Source organism: Impatiens glandulifera, chromosome 4, assembly GCF_907164915.1.
Source record: "Impatiens glandulifera chromosome 4, dImpGla2.1, whole genome shotgun sequence".
Classification (NCBI taxonomy): domain Eukaryota; kingdom Viridiplantae; phylum Streptophyta; class Magnoliopsida; order Ericales; family Balsaminaceae; genus Impatiens; species Impatiens glandulifera.
In genome coordinates, this window is record NC_061865.1 from 61738773 (window position 1) to 61760712 (window position 21940).

Below are 21940 nucleotides of genomic sequence, written 5' to 3' on the forward strand. Positions count from 1 at the left end.
AATATAGCAATTATTAATATATTATATAGTGTGATTTAATTTGTTTTTTATATTTTTATAATTTTTTTATAATTTTATGTCTTAATTATTTTTGTTTATATATTTGTTCGTTTGCACCTTATAATTTAAAACGCATGTAATAGATGAATTAAATAAATAGAGAAAAAAAGAACTCTAACCCTTGTAAATACATTAAGGAAGAATAATGAGATAGAAAGAAAAGTTGTTATTATTTTCTTTTATGGTCTACAAATTAAGATATCTTCTTTATAATGCTGCAATTTGATTGGTCCGCAACAGGGAACACGAGAATCGGTAACAGAAGATCCAGATTGTTTATATACAAACTTTAACTGACATAATCAATTTTTCAATAATCTCAATTTCTTATTGTTTTTATTAATAATTATTTATTTATATATATATATATAAATAATTTTTTTTAAGGTTAGATCTAGGGTTTTAGTGTGTATATTTATAAATATAAATCTAAGACCTTGTTTTTATTTAGGTTTTTTAAATAATCCAACAAAATCAATTATTACATCATTCCCTTTTTCATTTATCAAATCAATTAATTCATTAATCAAAATACTAAAATATTTTATATTTTAAATTCTTATTATTTATTTTATTTATATATAAATACCCTTTAGGTCTTTTTACTAAAAAAAAAAAAATTATTATTTTTTTAAAATTATCACTCATAATTATTATTTTCTCCTTCCAGATTATTTAAATAACCTAAAAATAACGTAGCTTAAGAAGAGAAAGTGGCTTTAATTGAAGCTTAACCGGCAGTAGCAATAATATCTGATATGACCGGTCATTTGGCTCGAATGATCCCTTGCCGGTCTCTCTTCTTTCTGAGGTTTGCATTTTCTTTTCTTTTTCTATTTCAGGGGTTCAATATCATTCTCAGCTTGAGTTATTGACTAGTTGTATCATCTGAAATTTCGTTGAATATTGTGTCCAAGCTGTGTACATTTATTTATCTTGTATGCAAGATCATTCCACCGTCAATCTTGATCTTCTACCTGTAATTGTGACTTAGCTCTCTTTTTGCAGGCTTAGTTGTGGTCGGACTTCTACCAACGCTTATGTTACACTAAGATCAATCAAATTCTCGCAGGTTCTTTGATTCATTTCCGCAGGCCTTAATTTTCAAGGGTACATTCAGTATTATAAGTGTTCTGTTTGTCCATACAAGCTAGGGGATGGAAGTAAAAGGGAAGAAATACCTGTTTAAATTAAATATGGGGAATGGCTCTTCATAATAAAAGATGTATTTTCTCGATCTAAGTTACAAATTATAAAGTCTTATTAGCCTAATTGGTTAAAGGTTTGAAAAATGTTACTTAAGGAAATCATATAAAATAAATTGCTAATCGAATAGGCACCGTAGTGGCCTGAAAAAGATAGATACCATGTCTTCTGAGACATCCTATGTATTTTCTTTTTGAATGGATGAAACCTTGAGAAGATTGCAAGACATCCTATCCCTTCATAACCTACTTGAGAAATTGAGGTCTCAAGTTTGACACTTTGATTGAAGTGTGGTTCATGACAGAGGGACGATGTGCTAGCCTCCTAAAATAAAGAGACTCTCATGCTAATTTGATTGTTCAGGTCTTTTCTTGTTAATAATTCTTATTAATACCTAAGCCTAAGACTTGTCACATCTACTATTGTAACAGGTATTCTCTTTGCATTCTAATCCAGACTTTAATTGGATAATGGATGGGCGGAAAAGTAGAAGCAATGTAATGGATCAGCGTAGGCGGAAATCAGCTACCCCTATATGGAAACCAGTTCATACTCAATGTTCTTCATCTGGTGGTGAGTTTTGTTTACAAGAAAGTTCCCAAGGATCTCAATAATAATGAGAGTACTTAAGAATATTCTCTTATTATTAGTTTTCCTAGGAAACATGTGAAGAATAGTGTTGTTTTCATATTTCAAGAGATGGAAAGGCCAATTCCTGATTTATTGTGTTAATGACCTGTTTGATCCACATTTTGTATTTGCATGTTGCTAGGATGGATTGTGTTGATCTGTTTGGATTGTTTCAATGAGATCTACCATGTATGATAAATTGTTTCTAAATTCGGCACCTATGCTTTTTCATAGTCAGTTGCTTATTTTTAATGGACAGCCTCTTGCATATGTGATCTAATCACATAAACTGTTGTGATGTTCAATTGCTTAATTTTTAGGGACATCCTCTTACATGTCTGATCTAATTGTAGAGAGCATGGTTGATGAACTAAAAATGGAGGTGGAAGAGCTACGTGATGCCGATAAGGGTGAAATAATACACGCTGAAGGTCAATACCAGGAAGCACATCTAACCATTTCCAACGCTGCTTCGAATGCTGAAAATCTATACCAGGAAAGGGATGTAACAGAACCAACCGACACAAACTTAAGTTCTGGTCGAAGTTCTGAACCTTATGATAAGAAATATTCATTATCGGTATTGGTAAGACTCCTTAAACTTGTTGCTAGATTGAACACTTTGCAAGAGGACAACAATTCCCTCATGAAATTTTTTTTGTTCATCATGAAATTCTTGAGTTTATGCATTATGAAGAGATGTACATATATTTTTTTAAATTTTTTGTTTATCTGAAGAAATTATTTGGGAGAACAAGTAAGAAAACATGAAAAAAAGAGAGTCAAAAACAGGTTTCTTTTGAAAGACAATCTCTTAGTATCTTCCAATGAGAGTTCATAACTATTTTTTTTCTTTTTATCACCAGTTCTGTTCTTTTCTTGCCCTTGAATGCAAGAAGCTGAAATTAAGTACAGCATGCTTATTTCTAAATTTTTTATTTTCAAATATATTAAGAACAAATATTTCATTAATATGCTTCTTTATCTCGTTTCATGCAAACACTTGCATGAAAAAAGGTTGTCCAGTTTATGCAAGCATTATGAGTTACATTGTTATGATACCTGTAAATATAGTAGTAAAATAGACAGTGACATAATTACAAAAAATAGAAGATTTAGCAAAGAAATAAATAGCTTAATGCTCTTGTATTAGAAGTTAAATTGATCAAGAAGAAGAAGGGGATGTGCACCGGATGGGACTATCTCAAGCTTATCGGAATCTAACTTTATTGTATTTTTGGGTTTATTTTCTTCACCCACTTTTTTCTGCAAAACTGTTTAGGGATGTTTCTTGCGTTACACTCTCGATTTCAATAAAAAGTTGACATTTTTTCAAACAAATTAGAAGTTAAATTGAAAAATTGAGCAGTTACAGCTGTCCCTTCTCATCTTTTTGGCTTCTTCCAATTCTTTTCTTCTTACCTCTGCATCGTCTTTATCTTCGGCAAACAAATTTCTTATATCACCTTTCTATTTGCATTTGAGTTGGTATATTTAATACTAAATACCCCCCAAAAGAGTATTTTAACATAAAGGTATTATGTCTAGATTTAATAAAATTAGAGTCAAACTAAATGTTCTGAGTATTTTTTTGCATATTTGAAGAGATAAACTTAGAATTAAACTGTTTTATATAGACTGCAATATATACAACGAAAACGTGCCATGTATAGCATTTAGAGTGATAATCTAAGTAAAGATATGGTATTATAAAATACTGCAATGGTGTTTTAATGGTACACTACCAGGTTAAGTACATCATATTTTAGGTAATGCACGTCCACTTTCGTAAATCGTAACAAACTTTAGAAGATATAGTATAAATATTGATATAGTTTATGCATTCAGTAAATTTCTGTTGACTTAAAATCTTGCACTTGTTTCTGCTTTGCATAATGAACTAAGTGGTTAACTTATTTCGTTATCTAATGGATGAATAGAAATAGAACTTAGTCTGAATTTTGTTGAAGCTATCAAAGATATAGTCTAGCATCCCTTCTGTTGCCATCTATTCTGTCATTTTGCCTCAGTTCACACATTGCTTGACTGTACGTGTTTCAACAATTTCCATTTGTTTCCCTTTATGGTTTAGAACACTGCAGAGTTGATCATTTTAATTTATGTAATATTTTTTTGCTATGAATTTGTGTACTATTCCGTATTCTACAGACATGTATGTTTTAAACTTTTAATTGAAACAATCAAAGAAAAGTTAATAGAAAATTTAAGGAACTTCCTTTATAACAGATATAACCTGGTTTCATCTTGAATGCGTATCAATCTTTTGGGGCACTCTCTGTTCCTCTATTATTTTAAATCCCTCTTTCTCCTTTTGTGCAGGTTGGAGCTTCTTTAATGCGTTTCATCAAAGGAAAAGGGTGTGATTTATATCCCCCTGAAATTCAAAGAATAAGCATTGTTTGACACAGACTATTGATTGATTCCTATTCTTTTTTCTAACTTCTATTACAGAGGATCTATGCAGCAAACACTTGAAGAGGAAATGGGGATTAAGATCATATTTCCTTCATCAAACAATGTGGATTCTCTCCGTATGTTCTATAGTCCTTGTTATGGAGAACTGATGTTTCGTGCATACTTATTTTTTAATTTCTAAAGCAATATAGCTTTTGCAGACATAAAGCAAAAGGGTTACTTCCCTAGGTTTGTCTCAAGTCTTACATGGCATGCAAACCCAAAGAGATTAAACAAAGCTGCCTTGCTCATACATCTTTTAGGGTATAATTTTGAAGAGAAAGGAAATTTCGTCATATATTTGATTGATAAACTATTATGACAATTTATAAGCAATACTAGAAGAACTTAAAGAAGTGATAAAACAACTTTCTAGAAGCATAAATGAGATTTTTATCGGGAAGACAAGCAAATGATGTTAAGTAAATGACTATGGAAAGGCAAAGCTGGCTTTTAAATGAGCCATTTGATATTTCTACAGTTTTGTGCCTACTCAAAGTAATTTAGGATTTTTAAAAATCACTTTGTTGCAGATATTGTTTTGACCTCTAATATGATTCATTATTAAATTGATGGTGTAATAGAATTTGCTATCTAAGGTATTTTTTTCCAATATTTCATCAATATTTTAATGAAAAAATCACCATAAAATTCAAGGTCTAAATTTCATTTCATTGAACAAGCCTATACTTGAGAGCAGGAAGTTGGTTCTGAAACATAAAATATATGATCTTAGTTCAGATTTCTGCTAGTTGGATGTAAGAAAGGAAAACTCATCATTCTTTAACATAAAAGACAGTCCATTGATCTTGGTAAACTTCAATGTATTTTTTTTCCTTTTTCTCATAACATTATTTCCTTACCATCATTAAGCTAGACACGTCATTTATTCACATCTATGTTCAGTTTGAACCTTTATTTTCTGTTATTTTTTGTCTCTTAGATCATATCCAGTTGCAAGCATCTGCTATGTTAGAAACTAATCAATTTGATCCATTATAACCCCCTCAAGAACTTTTCAACCCTGACAACAAAGCTGTTTCTCTTCAGTTCTTACAAGAGGGCATTTTGCCGTTTTTATGTGAGTAGTTATTTGTTTTTTAAAAAGGTCAAATTTTATTAAAAAGAACGCAAGATGCGTTCAAACGTTACAAATGGGAGGAAAAAACAAAACAATAAATAATATAACAACAAGAATTTTAAATGCCATTAAGATCGAAAAATTCTTATCCCGTACAAGCCCCTCCTTTTCGGATTGAGGCGAACGCGTGTAACATAAATCCTTTGAGACCCTTCTATCCATAACTTTTCCTTTCAAAAACTCTTCTATTTCTTTCCATATTGTTCGTCACATGACGAGGGGAATTGGTTTCCAGTCGTCCGCGATTTTGTTGCTAGAATACAATTCAATCCATTTGACTCACAATGAAGAAGAATGTGATCAATGGATTCTTCACTCTTCAAACAAATGTTGCATCTGCTAGCGAGATGAAATCTTTTCTTTTTCAGTTTGTTAGATGTCAAGACTCCTCCATTGATAACTTCCCAACCAAAAATCGAAATTTTTTATGGAATTTTTGATTTCCACACCTTTTTCCAAGGAAACTGGGATGAAGTTTTTTGGAGAGACGCATGATAAATGTAACTAGTTTTAAAATCAGAGCCGGACACAGAAAACTTGTCATTAGTCTCTAGGTCAATCGAAACGTTGGTAAGAGCATCTATGAGCATTTGTTTTGATTTAAAAAAAAGAGAAAAGTAGTTCCATCAATTCATGACTTGTTCTCTATAATTTACTGTCAAAACTAATTTTTGAAATAAAATAAAGATATTTTAGATGCATAGAGTTTTTCACGTACTTTGAACTTTGTGCGAAATTGCAAAATAGGTCACATAAAATGGGAAAACAGAATATATGCTTTATTATTCCTGGCATTGGGAAAATGGGTTGCTCACTTAATTACCCGAATTTTCTATTGTCTATTGACTGTTTGAGTACTCATTTTATAGAATGAATTAGATTATCTGCAGATCTCTTGTTGAAACAAGTGAACTTATGTTTATTGATGAAGTAATTGAAGGCATGTCTGCTGAAAGTGTCACCAAAGCTTCAGAGAAAATAGAATCGATAATAGAAGAGGTAACTTTCCAATAACACGTGAATTTATGTACACATGTACAATATTGATATTGCATAATAGGTACTCAATTTTGTGACCAGAAAATATGTTTTTAAACATTTTTAGTAACAGAATTGTGCATGTGCTAGAAAAGGGGCACAGGATGGGAATTAACTTGCTGTATTTTGTATTCTGTTTTTTTTGTCTTTCCTTCCCCCTCACCCTTTATTGTAAAAACGATTGCATCTTGAGTTTACTTTCTCTTTATACAAAGTTGACCCTTTTTTGAAAAAGAATGGTGCATATGCTGGATCAATTACAATTCAATTGAGGTTTTTTTTCCATACCCATAGTATTATGTTACGATCCCTGAATAAAATCTCACCCTGCAATGTCCAGTTGAGCAGTCAGGCTAAATATTGTTGTGGGGCTTCTGTTTTTTGTTTTCTGTTCTATAATTCTGTTATTCACAAAACAGACTTTGATTAAAATCTCAATTCTCTAGATAGCAGTTGTAACTGAATATTTTGGGGAATTCAGTTGTTATATATGCTGAACTCACTCCCCAATGGGGAATCATTGAAAAGCTGTGTGACAGTTTGCTTATCTCAATTGTATTTTCTGATTTCGCTCTTCGTCTTAGACCGTTAAGTATACTAGCAGTATTATTTTTCATCTTTGTTTCTTCTCCTACTATAATCTTTGAATTCTTCTTATCATAATTCTTCTGCCGCACTTTGAACACAGATTTCCCCTTTGGTCTTTGAGATCAAGAACCGGTAACTCTAGTTACAGATTTAAGTCATAACATATTACAACTTATAATTTCTTCAGACAACTACTTTCTTTCCTTCATTGCTGTATTTTTGTCCATTTCTGAATACATTTCTTAATACACATGGCTTCCTATTTTCTCTTTATTCTGCGTATTTTATAGTTTGGGATGTTTTGTTGGATGTTTGACCCCTTTGATGTTTTAAAGAATTTGAGATTACTGAAACAGGCTTCATCGATGATTTTACACTTTTGGACAGGTGACAAAGAGTTCAAGTGTAGATTACTCTCACTTCATCTCACTACCCTTGGCTGTACACCCTGAACTTGTTGATAAACTCTTCAATTTTCAAAGGTCCATCTTGGGAGCTAGCAATTCCGATAAGAGTGAAAATCTAGAAGGTGAATCAAATGGAGACACTTCTAAAGATGAAAATAACATCCAAAAGATAAATGATACTTTTTATTATTGTCTTGGGAATTTGGAAGCTCTACTCATTTGTGCCTACTTGCTTGTAATGAGCTCTGATCTTAAAGGATGTTGATTTCTATGTCTTATCTATTGCAGATTTTGGAATTGATAAATCAATATTTATTAACCCAAAGACATTTCACTTAACTGTACTGATGCTAAAACTATGGAACAGAGACCGTGTTGTTGCTGCAACTGAAGTTCTGCAGGTGATGTTCTTTGACTACATACTATATCTCATTAGGTAGTCTTGGTAGATGATGCATCATTTAGGTTTGGTAAGGTGATTTATTACTTAATTTGAACAGGTTTAGTACATTTGTTTTTGAAAAAGTGAGACTTATTAATTAGTCCCCGGTGTTGTGGAAACCACAAACACCTAGGGAGGTTTAGTACTTCTTATTATGTTGGTTTGACAATAAATCACTTAATTCATTAAGTAAAGCTAAAGACAAGTGTTGGATTTGAATTAAAATAAATTTATTTAATGCTGAACACTTGATTATACATAAAATTCAGATGTAACATATATTTAATACACTTAATATATGTTATTTTTAGTATTCTGTTTTCCACTTAGTTTTCAGTTTTATCAAACAGTTCCTTTCTTTTTCATACAGAAAATCTCTTCAAAAGTGTTGGATGCCCTGGACAGGCGACCTATCTCCATAAGACTTAAGGGCTTGGTGAGGTGTCAACCTAAACTGGCAATTACTTGGCATTTATGTATTCATCATCTTCCCTGGGGATTTTCTTATATGGATGGACTTGAATCATCCTAAACAACTTCTCTATTTGATATTCACTTTTGTATTATTTGCTTTAGGTTAGACAACTTTGAATTGAAAAATAAGAGATTACATACTAAATTATTATCGACTACCTTTCTCTCATTGGCAGTCCAATAACTGATGGTGAAAATATTTGATGATTTATCCGACATTGAAAATGGAACAGCTGCTAGCTTTGATAAGGTTATCATCTACCAAATGTGTTGTGTGAACCATTTTGCATATTATTGGCAGAATTACAATGAGATGATTATAAAATATTTGACATATAGGTTATCATCTACCAACAATATAACACTAACCATTTTTTGTACTCCTTGAATGAAAAAAAAAACTTTTGGGCATTTGTTTCAATGTCATCCACATGTCTGTATAGTACTGATCACCAAATACTGTAGCTCTTCTTTTCAGTGATTGGTACTAAATTGCAAACCAAATGCTTCTTCACATTAATTATACAACTTGTCCATGTAGGCCTGCATGAAGGGTTCATCAACTAAAGCACGTGTTTTATACGCTCCTGTGGAGGAAGTTGGTGGTGAGGGTCGACTTGAGCTAGCCTGTCGTATCCATACTATTTGCATTGTCTCTGTTAGTTTTGCCTCTGTCTATTTTCTTACCTGTAGAAATTTTACGAAACAGATATGTTAATTCAGGGCTCATATTGGTGTTATCATTCCTTAGCTTTTTTCAGAAATAATTATAGATGCTTTTGTTGAAGCTGGACTTGTTCTCGAGAAAGATGCTCAACAGAAGCTGAAGGTATGGCACAATGGAATGAAAAATAACTCTTGCTATGGTGATGCTAAATTGCTTTACAAGTGTGGTTTGTAGCTGTAATTGTTTGAAGCTTCAGTAATGATAATTGCTTGATGGTTTGAATTTTTGTTTAGCTTATTGTGTAGCTCATTTTATTGCTTACTTTTTTATGCTTGAGAGTAGCTTCTTTGTGCTCTTATTTTTTTCTTTGTAAATAATGGTACTTTTTACCTTTGAAAAAACATTATATATATATATATATATATATCTTCTCAATAAATCATACAAGAGTGTGCACGTGTGATTAAATTGAGCTATAATTTTCAGTAGGCATTTGGATATGAGATTTTCTTTTTGAAGTCTATCTCTAAGTTTTGTCAACTTGGACAAACTTAATTTGTTTTGGGTCTCAAAGATTTATTGTTGTGTTATCGGAAATATGATTGATGTCTTTAATGTGGAATTCCTGTATGTTCTTTTCAATTGTGCATCTAAATACATATATCTGATTGTTCTCGTGTTTTTTAAAATGCAGATGCATGCGACCATAATGAATGCAAGACATAGAAAATGGTTGTTACTTAATTACATCTCTCTAGCTCATTGTTCCTTCTTTACTTACTGTCTACTCCTTATTTTCATGGCTAAAGGAGCTTAAATGTTTATGATTTCATTTGTGAACCCTACTCGTTTATGCCATTCCTTCTTTTCTTGCGCGCTTGAACTACTCAGGAAGTGGAGGATGAAAAAGATGGATACATTTGATGCTCGGGACATTTTCAAGCAATATGGTTCAGAAGACTGGGGTGAGTACATTATTGGTGAAGCTCATCTTTCCCAAAGATTTGTCTTCGACGAGAATGGGTACTACCGGTGCTGTTGTTCCATTCCCTTACCTTAAAATGCGCAAACAGATTGATCCACATTTTCAGTTACTTTTCCTAGCAAGTAGCAATATCAAAAAAGAGAATCTAATTAAACAGTTTTTTTATAAGAACATTTGTGGAGACCTAGACTTCTTTTTTCTTTTAATTTGTAGCATCTAGAATTGTTGTTATTGGAGTATTGTACCAGATTTTGCTAGATCAATTCAGTTCAATTGTCATGCCATAAATTTAGGGGGATTTTTTTTAGGCTGAAAACTTGCAAAATGAAGTCTACTTTATTATGAATGCAAAAGAATGATCCAATTCTCAATTCATCACTTCTTTATAAAAAGGTGGTAAGGAGTTATTAAATGAAAATATTGATCAATTTAATTTTAAGATTAATTAGTTAGACTAAAGAGGTTAGACCTTATGATTGAGAACAGTCAATACTCTATATTGGCTGGCAAGGCTTTCCTTTTAAAATTTCACAAGAATATAATTATATATAAAAAAAGAGTTTTATTATAATAATTAAACAAGTTAAACACTACCGAATTTAAAAATATTAAATTCATCTATAATAAAATATATATTTACATCTCAAGTATAAATTATTACGAAATTCCGTTTTCACATTTTTATTGTCGAAGGTGTTTGCTCCGTAGTAATAAAATTTGTAAGTTAAAACTAAATAAATATTTTATTAAACAGTGAGATTATACCCACAACAAAATAAAAAATCAAATCAAATCAGTTATAACCATAAATTAAGATGATGAATATTAAAAAAGAGATTTTAAAAAAATATATATTTTATCTTTTCAAATTAGAAAAATAAATATTAAAATTTAAATAAAAATAATTAGATAATAAAGAATTAATAATATATTAATTAGCTAGTGAAATAAAATTGAAGACTAAACTAAATAAATAAAAAATGAGAAAATAATTAATTTATAGATATTGTAGAATTATTTGTGTATACACATTGGAAAGGAGTGAGAAGCAAAAGAATCTCAAAATTTTAATTTTATTATATATATATATATATATATATATATATATATATATATATATATATATATATATATATATATATATATATATATATATATATATATATATATATATATATATATATATATATATATATATATATATATATATATATATATATAAGCATAGAATTGCTTCAATTAATTGCTATATTTGTTTTCATTTATGGATGGATGGATGAATATGGCTTTGATTTTTCTCACTTTGGACAGGAAATAAAGAGTCCAAATCAAGATTACACTCACTTTGTCTCACTACGTACCCTTGGCTGGAGACCCTGAACTTGATAAGAAACTCGAAAGTTTGCAGAGGTCCGTCTTGGGAGCTAGCAATGGAGAAATTAATGAATCAACAACATTCATTAAACCAATTAAAGACGTACGTTTCACTTAACTGCATGTACTGATCATGCTGAGTCTCTCTCTCTCTCTCTATATATATATATATGGAACAAATTAAGACATGAGTTGTTCATGCTGCCACCAAATTAAGTTCTGTGCATGCAGGTAAATGGGTAATTATTGATGAACTTGAACACCACCATCATCTTTTCTCTATAGCAACAATTCAATATTGTTCAATATTCATTTATTATATTTTTAGTATTCAGTTTTTTTTATTTATTTCATACAGATCGATCGAATATCTCTTCAAATCATGTGTTGGATGCCCGGCCTGGACAGGCAGGCGTCCTATCTCCATTCCATTGATAATTAGACTAATTAAGGGCTTGGTGAGCTGCCAACTTTAACTGGCAAAATTACGTGAAACCAAATTTCATATTAATATTATTATTATTGGCTAATTATATAATTAATGCTTCTTAATTAGTTCTTATTAATAGGCCTCTGCATGAGGGGTTCACCAGCAAAATCCCAAGTGTTGTATATGCTTCTGTCTGTGAAGGAGAGCTAGCTAGGTTGGTGACTGATGTCCACTTGAACGATCAAGCCTGTTGTATCCATATTATTATTATTATTATTATTATTGCATCCATCAGCTCTGTTTGTTTGTTTGTTTTGTGAAAAAGGAATTTAAACCTGGTATTATTAATAATGAAAAAGCATCCATTCCTCCCCTCCCTCCCTCCCTGTTGTTTTTATTGTATAATTGATGAACATTCTTTAGCCTTTAAACAGACTCATTTGTCTACGATAAGAATAAGCATTTCCATTGCTGTTATTCCATTCCGTTACTTTAATTTATTTACAAACTCAGTTACTTTTCCTCCTATATATATATATATATGTACAACAACCAAAGATTATATATATTGAGAATTGTAAGTTTGATGAGTTTTTTTTACTATATTTTTAATTATTGAGTAATTAGACAGTTGAAAAGAAATAATATGTAATAGAAGAAGGGTGTGTGGGTAACTTAACAATAACTAGGTCTGAATGTACAAGGGTCCTAACTCCCAACTAAACCAGTCATAATTAATTAAGAACATCAAGATAACAACAACAACAAATTAAAGAACATGACATCTAATTAATTAATAGTAAATTGAGTGACATCTAAAATAGAATTATAAATCATAAAAATAACACACAAGAAGAGGAGGGGAGGGGTGGTGGTGGTGGTGGTAGACCATAATATATATGAGAGAGTGACTGAACTTACTTAAATAGTAATAGTAGTAGTAGTTGCAGTAGCAGCAAATAAATAAGAAGCAGCAGTAGCAGCAGTAATCATAAGAAGAGGCATCGGAAGAGCGAAAGAAGTTGAGGATGCAGGCGATGGAGCGGCGGCGGCGGCAGTATTAGTGTTGGAGGAGGAGGAGGAGGAGGAGGAGTCCGGTGGAAGGGCGATGGAGGGGGGAGAATCGTAGATGGAGGAGGAGGACATGACCTGGATGACAAGCCTCTGGCCTTGCTTGCAGTGAGTTATGTTGCCGCTTATGAAGTAGGCCGGTCCGGTTTTCTCCAGGCGGATGGTGGTGTTTCCGTCTTCATAGACCACGGCTGCAGTGCAGGACGAAGAATTGCAGTGGTAAAAGCAATATTTGTCCACAACTATAACCGAATCCGAATACGAATCCTTGTTCTTGTTGTTGTTGTATTCAAATCCTATATATATTTCAAAAACAAAACAAAACAAAACAAAATTACATAAAAAGAAAATGAATTATATATGAATATATATATATATATGTATATGTATACTCACTAAGAGAATCCCCGACATGGAATCTGTTGTTTGAAGCCCATTGAATGTAAATGGCGGTTTCATTTTCAAAAGGCTGCCGCCAACCTTCTAACCCTCCAACTTTGAACTCCATGGAAGCTTCTGCAACATCCACCACCACCACCACCACAAGTACCATTGAGATGATCACCCACAATGGAGAATCCATTTCCTTAATTACTCTCTTTTTTTTATTATTATTATTTTTATCTTTCTGCATTAACAGATTGACAAAATTAAATACAATGAATGAATGAATGAATGAATATTGAATCTCTCTACTATGTGTATATGCAAAAGTATATATATATATATATATATATATATATATATATTGAAGACCTGAGAATTAAGAAGCGAGTCGTCCAAATCCAAATGAACTATATGAATAATAATATATGAATGAATTTGAAGAAGGTGGGTCGCAGCAGCGGTTATCGACAGTTTACCGTATCAGACAGTTATCACTTTTTCAAATTAATAATGACCCCATTTTTATATATATCTATAAGAGGAATGATAGAGAGCGCGACTCTGAGACAGCTACTGGGAATATTCTCTTTTTATTAATTATTTTATCTCTCTTCTTATTAATTAATTTCTCTCTCCTCTTATTAAATTAATTTATCTCATTTATCCATATTCTCACGATTATTATTTTACTCATTTATTTGATATTTATTATCTCTTGTTTAACGGTTAAAATAAATCAATAATTTACAACAAATTCTCACATTAAATATTTTAATAATATGTTTAAATAAATTCTAAACCCTAAACCTTAAACCCTAAACTCTAAATCCTAAACTCTAAAACCTAAATACTAAATTCTACCCTAAACTCTAAATCCTAAACTCTAAAACCTAAATACTAAATTCTAAACCCTAAACCCCTCATTAGTTGAATTATGAATTTATCTCTTTTATTTTTATTTTATTTTTATGACTTTTCAATTCCTTTATTTATCAAATATTTTTTATGGCCTCTTTTTTCTTTTTTTATTTTTATTTTTTTTATATTGACTTATTAATATTTTTTTAGTTTTATTACTTATAAATAAATATTTATCTAATATTTCTATTCTCACGATTAATTATTTTCTCTCCAGTAACTAATTATTAATAATAGGAGAGAGAAAATAATTAATAAAAAGAGAGAGAATTCAACCCACGTAGTCATCGCGCTCCCAGTCGCTGTCTCAAGTCGTGCTCTCTATCATTTTTCTATCTATAATTCTCTTCTCTAATTTACCAAAATCATACATACTCCTTCAGGAAAACAAACAACTAATTCACTTCGTCAAAATAATATATACTTCTTTTTATTTAACAATTTTAAATTTACTTTTAATATTCAAATTAATTACTTTTTAAATACAAATAGTGAATGCTCCTTTTCTTTTTTTATTAATTGAAATATGCATTCTTTCTTTAAAGTCTCTTTAATTAGTTCTTATGATAGTGGTAATTTCAAATTTCAAATAATATAAATAAATATTTTAAATTTAGAAGGTTGTTTTCCTATGAATCGTAACGGACGGCCAAAACAAATGGGTGCCCGATGATCACCCATTAACCCCCGATTAGGTCTTTAATGGGCATGGTGGGTGGGAGTAGCTAGGTCTTTAAATAGCTTGTTCATGATTGGGTTTCTTACAAAAATATATATATATATATAAAAATATAAAAAACATTTAATAAAATTTAACTGTTTGATGGATAAAAAATTAAAATCAAAACAAAGTAGAGTCAGTGTCATAGGCTATATATACTCAATATATAATGTTCCAATAGTGGACCCTAATCTTAAGATGCCGCCGGCCTGTACTCTGCCACAAGCCTCCCGGACTTGTACCGAACGCCACACGCGTTGCAAAGAGTCTTCGGCCCCATGGGACCCGTCCTCCACTGCGGCGTCTTCTGCGACGCGCAATGCAGGCACTTCCATCCATCCCTATTCTTCGACACCACCACCACCACCTCTGCTGTTCTATGCTGTTTTTTGGCGGCGGAAGCAGCAGCAGCAGCAGGGGAGGAGAGCACGAGCAGACGGGATGACCAGTCACAGGGGGCGGCGCGTGGGCGTTTCTACGGGCTTTAACCGGGACGTTGACTTGGCTGGTAGGAAAGATTGGATGAAAATGAAGCTGCTGCTGCTGCAGCTGGTTGGTGTGAGAAGAAGAAGAAGTAGAAAATGAGGTGCCATTTGCATGCAAGAGGTTTTGTGGCGTGAGTATTTATAATCTTCTGGTGCAATTCGTCGTCGGTGGCTGTGAAGGAATATTCTTCCACCAAGTTCGAGAGGCATTCCAGCTCCGCCTGCAAATCGTCATACTGTAATTAAGTTCAAAACAGTTAGAAAAAGAAGAAGAATTTACCGGAACACAAAGCTCTTGGGAGAATTGATCAGCTGCTGCATCGGTCATGAAGCAGCTGTAGATTTATATACTTAATGATCTAACAACTCTTTTATTTAGATCTAATGCGGAAAAATAAATTTAAACTTACCTCCAGCCATTCTTGTTGATACTTTAAAGTTTCGATCTTCTAAAACCGATTTATCTCTTATCGATGGTGTTTTTCTTAGATGAGATAATGGCCTTAGGGACCTTAACACTATATTTATAATTCCTCTCTTTCCATCAAAGAGACCTTAATGAGTAGTTACTAGTTAGTGGGTAGTTATTCCAAATGGGTAGTTATTACTAATTAGTGGGTAGTTATCCCAATTATTAAACTTTAATTTATTAATTAAACCATTTAATTCCAACATTCTCCCACTTGGTTTAATAAATAAAATCATATCACAATAAAAATTTGATACATGAATCATAGCGATAAATCCTCTAAAATTGAGAATCATCTTCTATGTATCACAATGCATCAAATTTCTCAATAACAACCCATAAAACTCAATGAATAAACCATATGTTTATTCTAGGTCCGAACTTTATTATTTCTCAAAAACGATCAATATGCGCATAACGTAAATCAAATATGAGAAATCATTACTTATTAGAGTTTCACTTAAAACATTGTTTTTACAATAAATAAAATCATAAAACAGAACTAAGTCTCATTCGTTCTACATGATCCTTGAAATTCTTTGGTGGCATGCCTTTAGTCAAAGGATCAACAATCATTAACTTAGTGCTAATGTGTTCAATGACCGCTTTCTTTTCCTTAACACGTTCTCTAATGGCTAAGTATTCAATGTCGATGTGTTTACTTCGACTACCACTCTTATTATTCTTAGCCATAAAGATTGCAGCTGAGTTGTCACAAAACAATTGCAATGGCCTAGAGATAGAATCCATAATTCTAAGCCCATCAATAAAACTCTTCATCCATACACCATGCGAAGTAGCCTCAAAACACGATACAAATTCGGCTTCCATAGTGGAGGTTGCAATCAATCTCTGCTTTGCACTCCTCCAAGATACAGCTCCACCAGCAAGCATAAAAACATAACCAGATGTTGATTTTCGTGAATCAATACATCCAGCAAAATCTGCATCGGAGTAGCCTACCACTTCTAGAGTATCAGTCCGTCTAAATGTAAGCATGTAATCCTTCGTTCCTTGAAGGTATCTCATCACTTTCTTTGCAGCTTTCCAGTGGTCTAAACCTGGATTACTTTGATATCTTCCCAATACCCCAACAATAAATGCAATGTCAGGTCTTGTACAAACTTGAGCATACATCAGGCTTCCAACAGCAGAAGCATATGGAATGTTTTTCATTTGTTCTCTTTCGAGATCATTCCTTGGGGATTGGTTCAAACAAAATTTATCACCCTTAACAACGGGAGCTATACTTGGTGAACAATCTTTCATCCGAAATCTTTCTAAAAGCTTATTGATATAGGTTTCCTGAGACAGACCCAAAACTCTTCTTTTTCTGTCTCTATGTATCTTAATGCCAATGACATAAGACGCATCACCCATATCCTTCATATCAAAGTTCTTAGAGAGAAATTGTTTCACCTCATATAACAAACCCTTGTAATTTGCAGCAAGTAGAATATCATCCACATATAGAACAAGGAAACAAAACTTGCTCCCACTGACCTTTTGGTATATACAATGATCCATAACATTCTCTACAAAACCAAACGAAGAGACAACATCATGGAATTTCAAATACCATTGACGGGAAGCTTGTTTCAATCCGTATATGGATTTCTTAAGCTTGCATACTAAATGCTCACCATTACTAGAGGAAAATCCTTCAGGTTGTTTCACGTATACCTCTTCCTCTAGTTCTCCATTGAGAAAAGTCGTTTTCACATCCATTTGTTGCAATTCTAAATCAAAATATGCAACTAATGCCATGATTATGCGAAGTGAATCTTTCTTTGATACAGGAGAAAATGTATCCTTGTAGTCAATTCCTTCCCTTTGAGTGAATCCCTTAGCAACAAGTCTTGCTTTATATCTTTCAATGTTGCCCATTGAGTCTTTCTTTGTTTTGAAGACCCATCTACATCCAATGGCTTTTACACCATCAGGCAACGCGACAAGATCCCAGACTTCATTGACAGTCATAGAATCCATCTCATCCTTCATGGCGTCATGCCAGAATTTTGATTCTGCACAACTTATAGCTTGTGAAAATGTTTCAGGATCATTTTCGGCTCCGACATTAAAATCCGATTCTTGTAGATACACAATATAATCATCAGATATTGTTGATCTCTTTATTCTAGTAGATCTTCTTAATGTTGGATCAACATTATTTTGTAAAACTTGTTGATCAACTGGTTGCATAACTCTCTCAGGTAACTCTTGAGAAATTTGATCTACTGGTTCATTTTCAACAACTTGTGGATTTTCAGTAATTGTTCTTACAATAACCGATTGTACTGGAGGGTTATTGTTAACAACAATCAATCTATCACTTGGGCATGATGGTTGCACATCATAATGATCTTTATCTGGAACGGTGTTCCAGGATCGGTCGCTCCCACTAATCAAGTCATTCTCAAGAAATTTTGCATTTCTCGATTCCACAATTCTAGTGCTGTGAGTAGGACAATAGAATCTATAACCCTTAGATCTTTCGGCATATCCAATAAAATATCCACTAATAGTCCTTGGGTCTAGTTTCTTTTCTTTCGGATTATAAACTCTTACTTCACACGGACATCCCCAAACGCGTATATGTTGCAAACTCGGTTTCCAACCTTTCCATAATTCAAATGGTGTTTTTGGGACAGCCTTGGTTGGAACTCGGTTTAATATATACACAGCCGTTTTTAGAGCATCAATCCATAATGACTTTGGAAAATTGGAGTTACTCATCATACTCCGTACCATATCTATCAAAGTCCGGTTTCTTCTTTCTGCAACCCCATTTTGGTCCGGAGAACCAGGCATAGTATATTGGGGCACAATACCATGTTCTTGAAGAAACTTAGCAAATGGACCAGCCACTTGTCCCTTCTCAGTGTATCTACCATAATATTCTCCACCTCTGTCTGTTCTCACAATTTTAATTTGCTTATCGCATTGTTTTTCTACTTCCGCCTTGAATACTTTAAAGGCGTCTAAAGCTTCATCTTTAGAATGAAGAAAGTAGATATACATATATCGTGAGTAATCATCAATGAAAGAGATGAAGTATTTCGGACTAACCATATCCATATCAGGACAACAAATATCTGAATGGATAATTTCTAAAATGGTTGTACTCCTTGTAGCACCTTTCTTGGATTTATTGGTCTGCTTTCCCTTAATGCAGTCCACACATGTATTAAAATCAGTAAAATCTAAAGTACTAAGTACTCCATCTTTTACTAATCTTTTAATTCTATCAATAGAAATGTGTCCCAATCTACGGTGCCATAAAGTAGAGGAATCTTCATTTATAACACAACGTTTTACACCAGATTGATCATGTAAAGTATTATAAGTAGCGTCATTTTGTAAATTAATAGAAAAAAGACCATTCAACAGTGTACCATTTCCAACATTACTAGATTTATAGAATAAAGCAAACGACATTCCATAAAAGTTGAAAGAGTATCCCAAAGGTACAAGCTTTGAAATAGAAATTAAATTCCTAGTAAAGTTAGGAACATAAAAGGTCTTTTCTAAACACAAATTAAAACCACTACTTAAAATTAAATAACATGTCCCAACAGCCTCCACACGTGATTGCATCCCATTTCCGGAATAGATGCGTTCTTCATTTGGTGTTGGCTTCCTTAGGTTTCGCATACCCTGTAAGGTATTAGAAACATGGATTGTAGAACCAGAATCAATCCACCATGTGTTATAATTAATATCAACCATATTAGATTCATAACAGACAAAAGAGATTAAAATACCTTTCTTCTCAAGCCATATCGGATACTTTAGGCAATCCTTTTTAACGTGTCCTCTCTTATTACAAAAGAAACACCTTATATCCTTTGGGTCTTTCTTAATCCCTCCGGTTGCCGATAATTTTCCTTTCCCTTTTGGCTTATGAGATTTCTGGTCTTTTCCATGTGTAACTGTAAATGCACTCTCACCCAAATCCATTGACAACCTATTCTCTTCCTGAACACACATGGTCATAAGTTCATTAATTGACCATTTCTCCTTATGTGTGTTGTAGGAGACTTTAAAGGCTCCGTACACAGATGGAAGGGTCGCTAGTATGTAGTGCACCAGGAAAGACTCTGACATATCAACCTCAAGTCTTTTTAGTTGAGCCGCAATGTGTCGTGAATCTAATATTCACAACAATGATGATTCTATTTCCAAAGATGAGGATGCTATTTCCAAACAGGAGGATTCTATTTCCAAAATTACTGAGGGTTGAAATAGACGTAGTTATATCTTTTAAGGGTTATTTTATAATTTGTTAGTCTATAAATAAGGATAGAATTGTAAGGAGAGGGGATATATTTTGGTATTCTAAATTGTTATACTTTCTCTTTCTAATTACCAGAGCCGTCGCTCCTGGTAACCCTAACCCTAATAAACTCTCAATTTCTATTCAGTCTGTTCTTCTATTCATTCTGTTTCTTTTATTAATCTATTCTTCTATTCAATCTGTTCTTCTACCTATTCTGTTCTCATTCTGTTCTTTTACTCGTTCTGTTCTTCTTTTTCTATTCTACGAAACTATTATTGTGAGATTTATATCGTGATTGATAGTAAGGTCACGACAAGTGGTATCAGAGCTTACGATCCTCGGACTTCCGCTGAAAATGGTGAATTCACGTAACAAAAGTAATGAAGAGATGATCCAGAATCTGACTGAACGCATTGAGACGATAGAATCACAGATTAATGATAAGTTCCAGTTACTGCAGTTAGAGAATCTCAAAATTAATCAGAATATTGAAGCGAATCAGATAGAAACTGCTCGTAACTTCAAGATTATGCAGAAAGCTAACGCTGAAAAATTTGAATCTATAATAAGGCTATTGGAATCCAAGAATTCGAACACAAATAATAAATCAACCGAAGACAAAGGAGGAGGTTCAAATACACCTCCACTACAGTCGAGATTTAGTTTTGGAGCAACCCCTTACGAGAGAGATGGTATTTACAGAAGGCCAGACAAACAGCCGGTCGAACAAAGTTTTGGAACAACTGAGACTCCTATCAGTAATCGGAAACACACTACAAGTCCTAATTCGATACGGACCGCGGGAGATCATCCATTGCCAAATTGGGAAGAATTCTCTGAAGAGGTGTTATTAGCATTTCAAGAAGAGGGACACCAAGATGTGATAATAGAATTTAATCAGTTGAGACAGACAGAGACTTTGAAAGACTATATCTATCAATGGCGAGAGCTAAGAGCATTGGTTGCAGCTAAATATTTTCAACAGAACGACGAATATTATGTGAAGAGTTTCATGGGAGGCTTACGACCTGAATTGAGAGAGGTTTTAAAGATGGCAGGACCAGTGACATTAGATCAGGCAATAAAACTAGTTACGGTGAAGGACGAATTCCTCGAACCTCTTGGTAAGGAAAAGAAAATGTTCACCAAATTGTCAACTCAGACCTCAAATGAAACACAACCAAAACCTCCATGGAGTAATAACCAACAAGGTACGTTTAAACCAACCATTAACGAAAATACTACTGAAATACCAGTTAGAGATCTCACGTTTGCAGAAATGAGAGAAAAACGTGATAAAGGTAATTGTTTCAAGTGTGACGGAAAATATTCCAAAGATCACGTTTGCCCCAATCGTCATCAGTTATTCAATATTGAAGTAATGGAAGACGAGATAACTAACTGGTTTAAAGCTAAAGAGGAGTCCAAAGCCGAATATATCTATGATGACTGTCTTAAGGCTAAAGAGGGGGCTAGAGTCGAAGGAGTTAACGACGGGGGTTCGATTTCAATGCACGCTATTAATGGGAGTGCTAATAATGCTACGCTCAAGATTCTTGGACAACTCAAAAAAAGGAAAATCACTATATTAATTGATAGTGGCAGTACGCATTCGTTTATTGATGAGAGTACTGCATCTCAGTTGGGTTGTGTTCTAAAGGAAACAATGCCTATGGGGGATACTATTGCAGGC

At 32.9% G+C, this 21940-nt stretch overlaps 2 protein-coding genes and 1 pseudogene across 6 annotated transcripts; 1 reads left to right on the plus strand and 2 right to left on the minus strand.

Annotated features, from left to right (window-relative positions):
• The first annotated feature begins 987 nt into the window (after positions 1-987).
• Positions 988-10455, plus strand: LOC124934296 (activating signal cointegrator 1 complex subunit 1). 5 transcript variants are annotated; one of them, XM_047474802.1, is made up of 14 exons: positions 989-1132; positions 1698-1839; positions 2250-2482; positions 4237-4274; positions 4369-4448; positions 4533-4635; positions 6403-6511; positions 7526-7667; positions 7834-7946; positions 8358-8423; positions 9003-9093; positions 9223-9290; positions 9823-9860; positions 10020-10455. In XM_047474802.1, exons 2-14 carry the CDS (start codon positions 1737-1739, stop codon positions 10186-10188), a joined length of 1353 nt encoding a protein of 450 aa, XP_047330758.1. In that variant the 5' UTR covers positions 989-1132; positions 1698-1736; the 3' UTR covers positions 10189-10455. The 5 variants fall into 5 exon arrangements, with proteins under 5 accessions (XP_047330760.1, XP_047330762.1, XP_047330758.1 ...); XM_047474803.1 differs by having other exon boundaries at positions 1025-1170; XM_047474804.1 differs by lacking the exon at positions 8358-8423 and having other exon boundaries at positions 988-1132.
• A 2383-nt stretch (positions 10456-12838) lies between these two features.
• LOC124935657 (early nodulin-55-1-like) lies at positions 12839-13571 on the minus strand. Its single transcript, XM_047476075.1, has 2 exons — positions 13385-13571; positions 12839-13284 (listed from the first exon to the last, which is right to left on the minus strand). Exons 1-2 carry the CDS (start codon positions 13569-13571, stop codon positions 12839-12841), a joined length of 633 nt encoding a protein of 210 aa, XP_047332031.1.
• Positions 13572-15207: 1636 nt separating this feature from the next.
• LOC124935658 lies at positions 15208-15919 on the minus strand (annotated as a pseudogene).
• Between the last annotated feature and the right edge of the window lie 6021 nt (positions 15920-21940).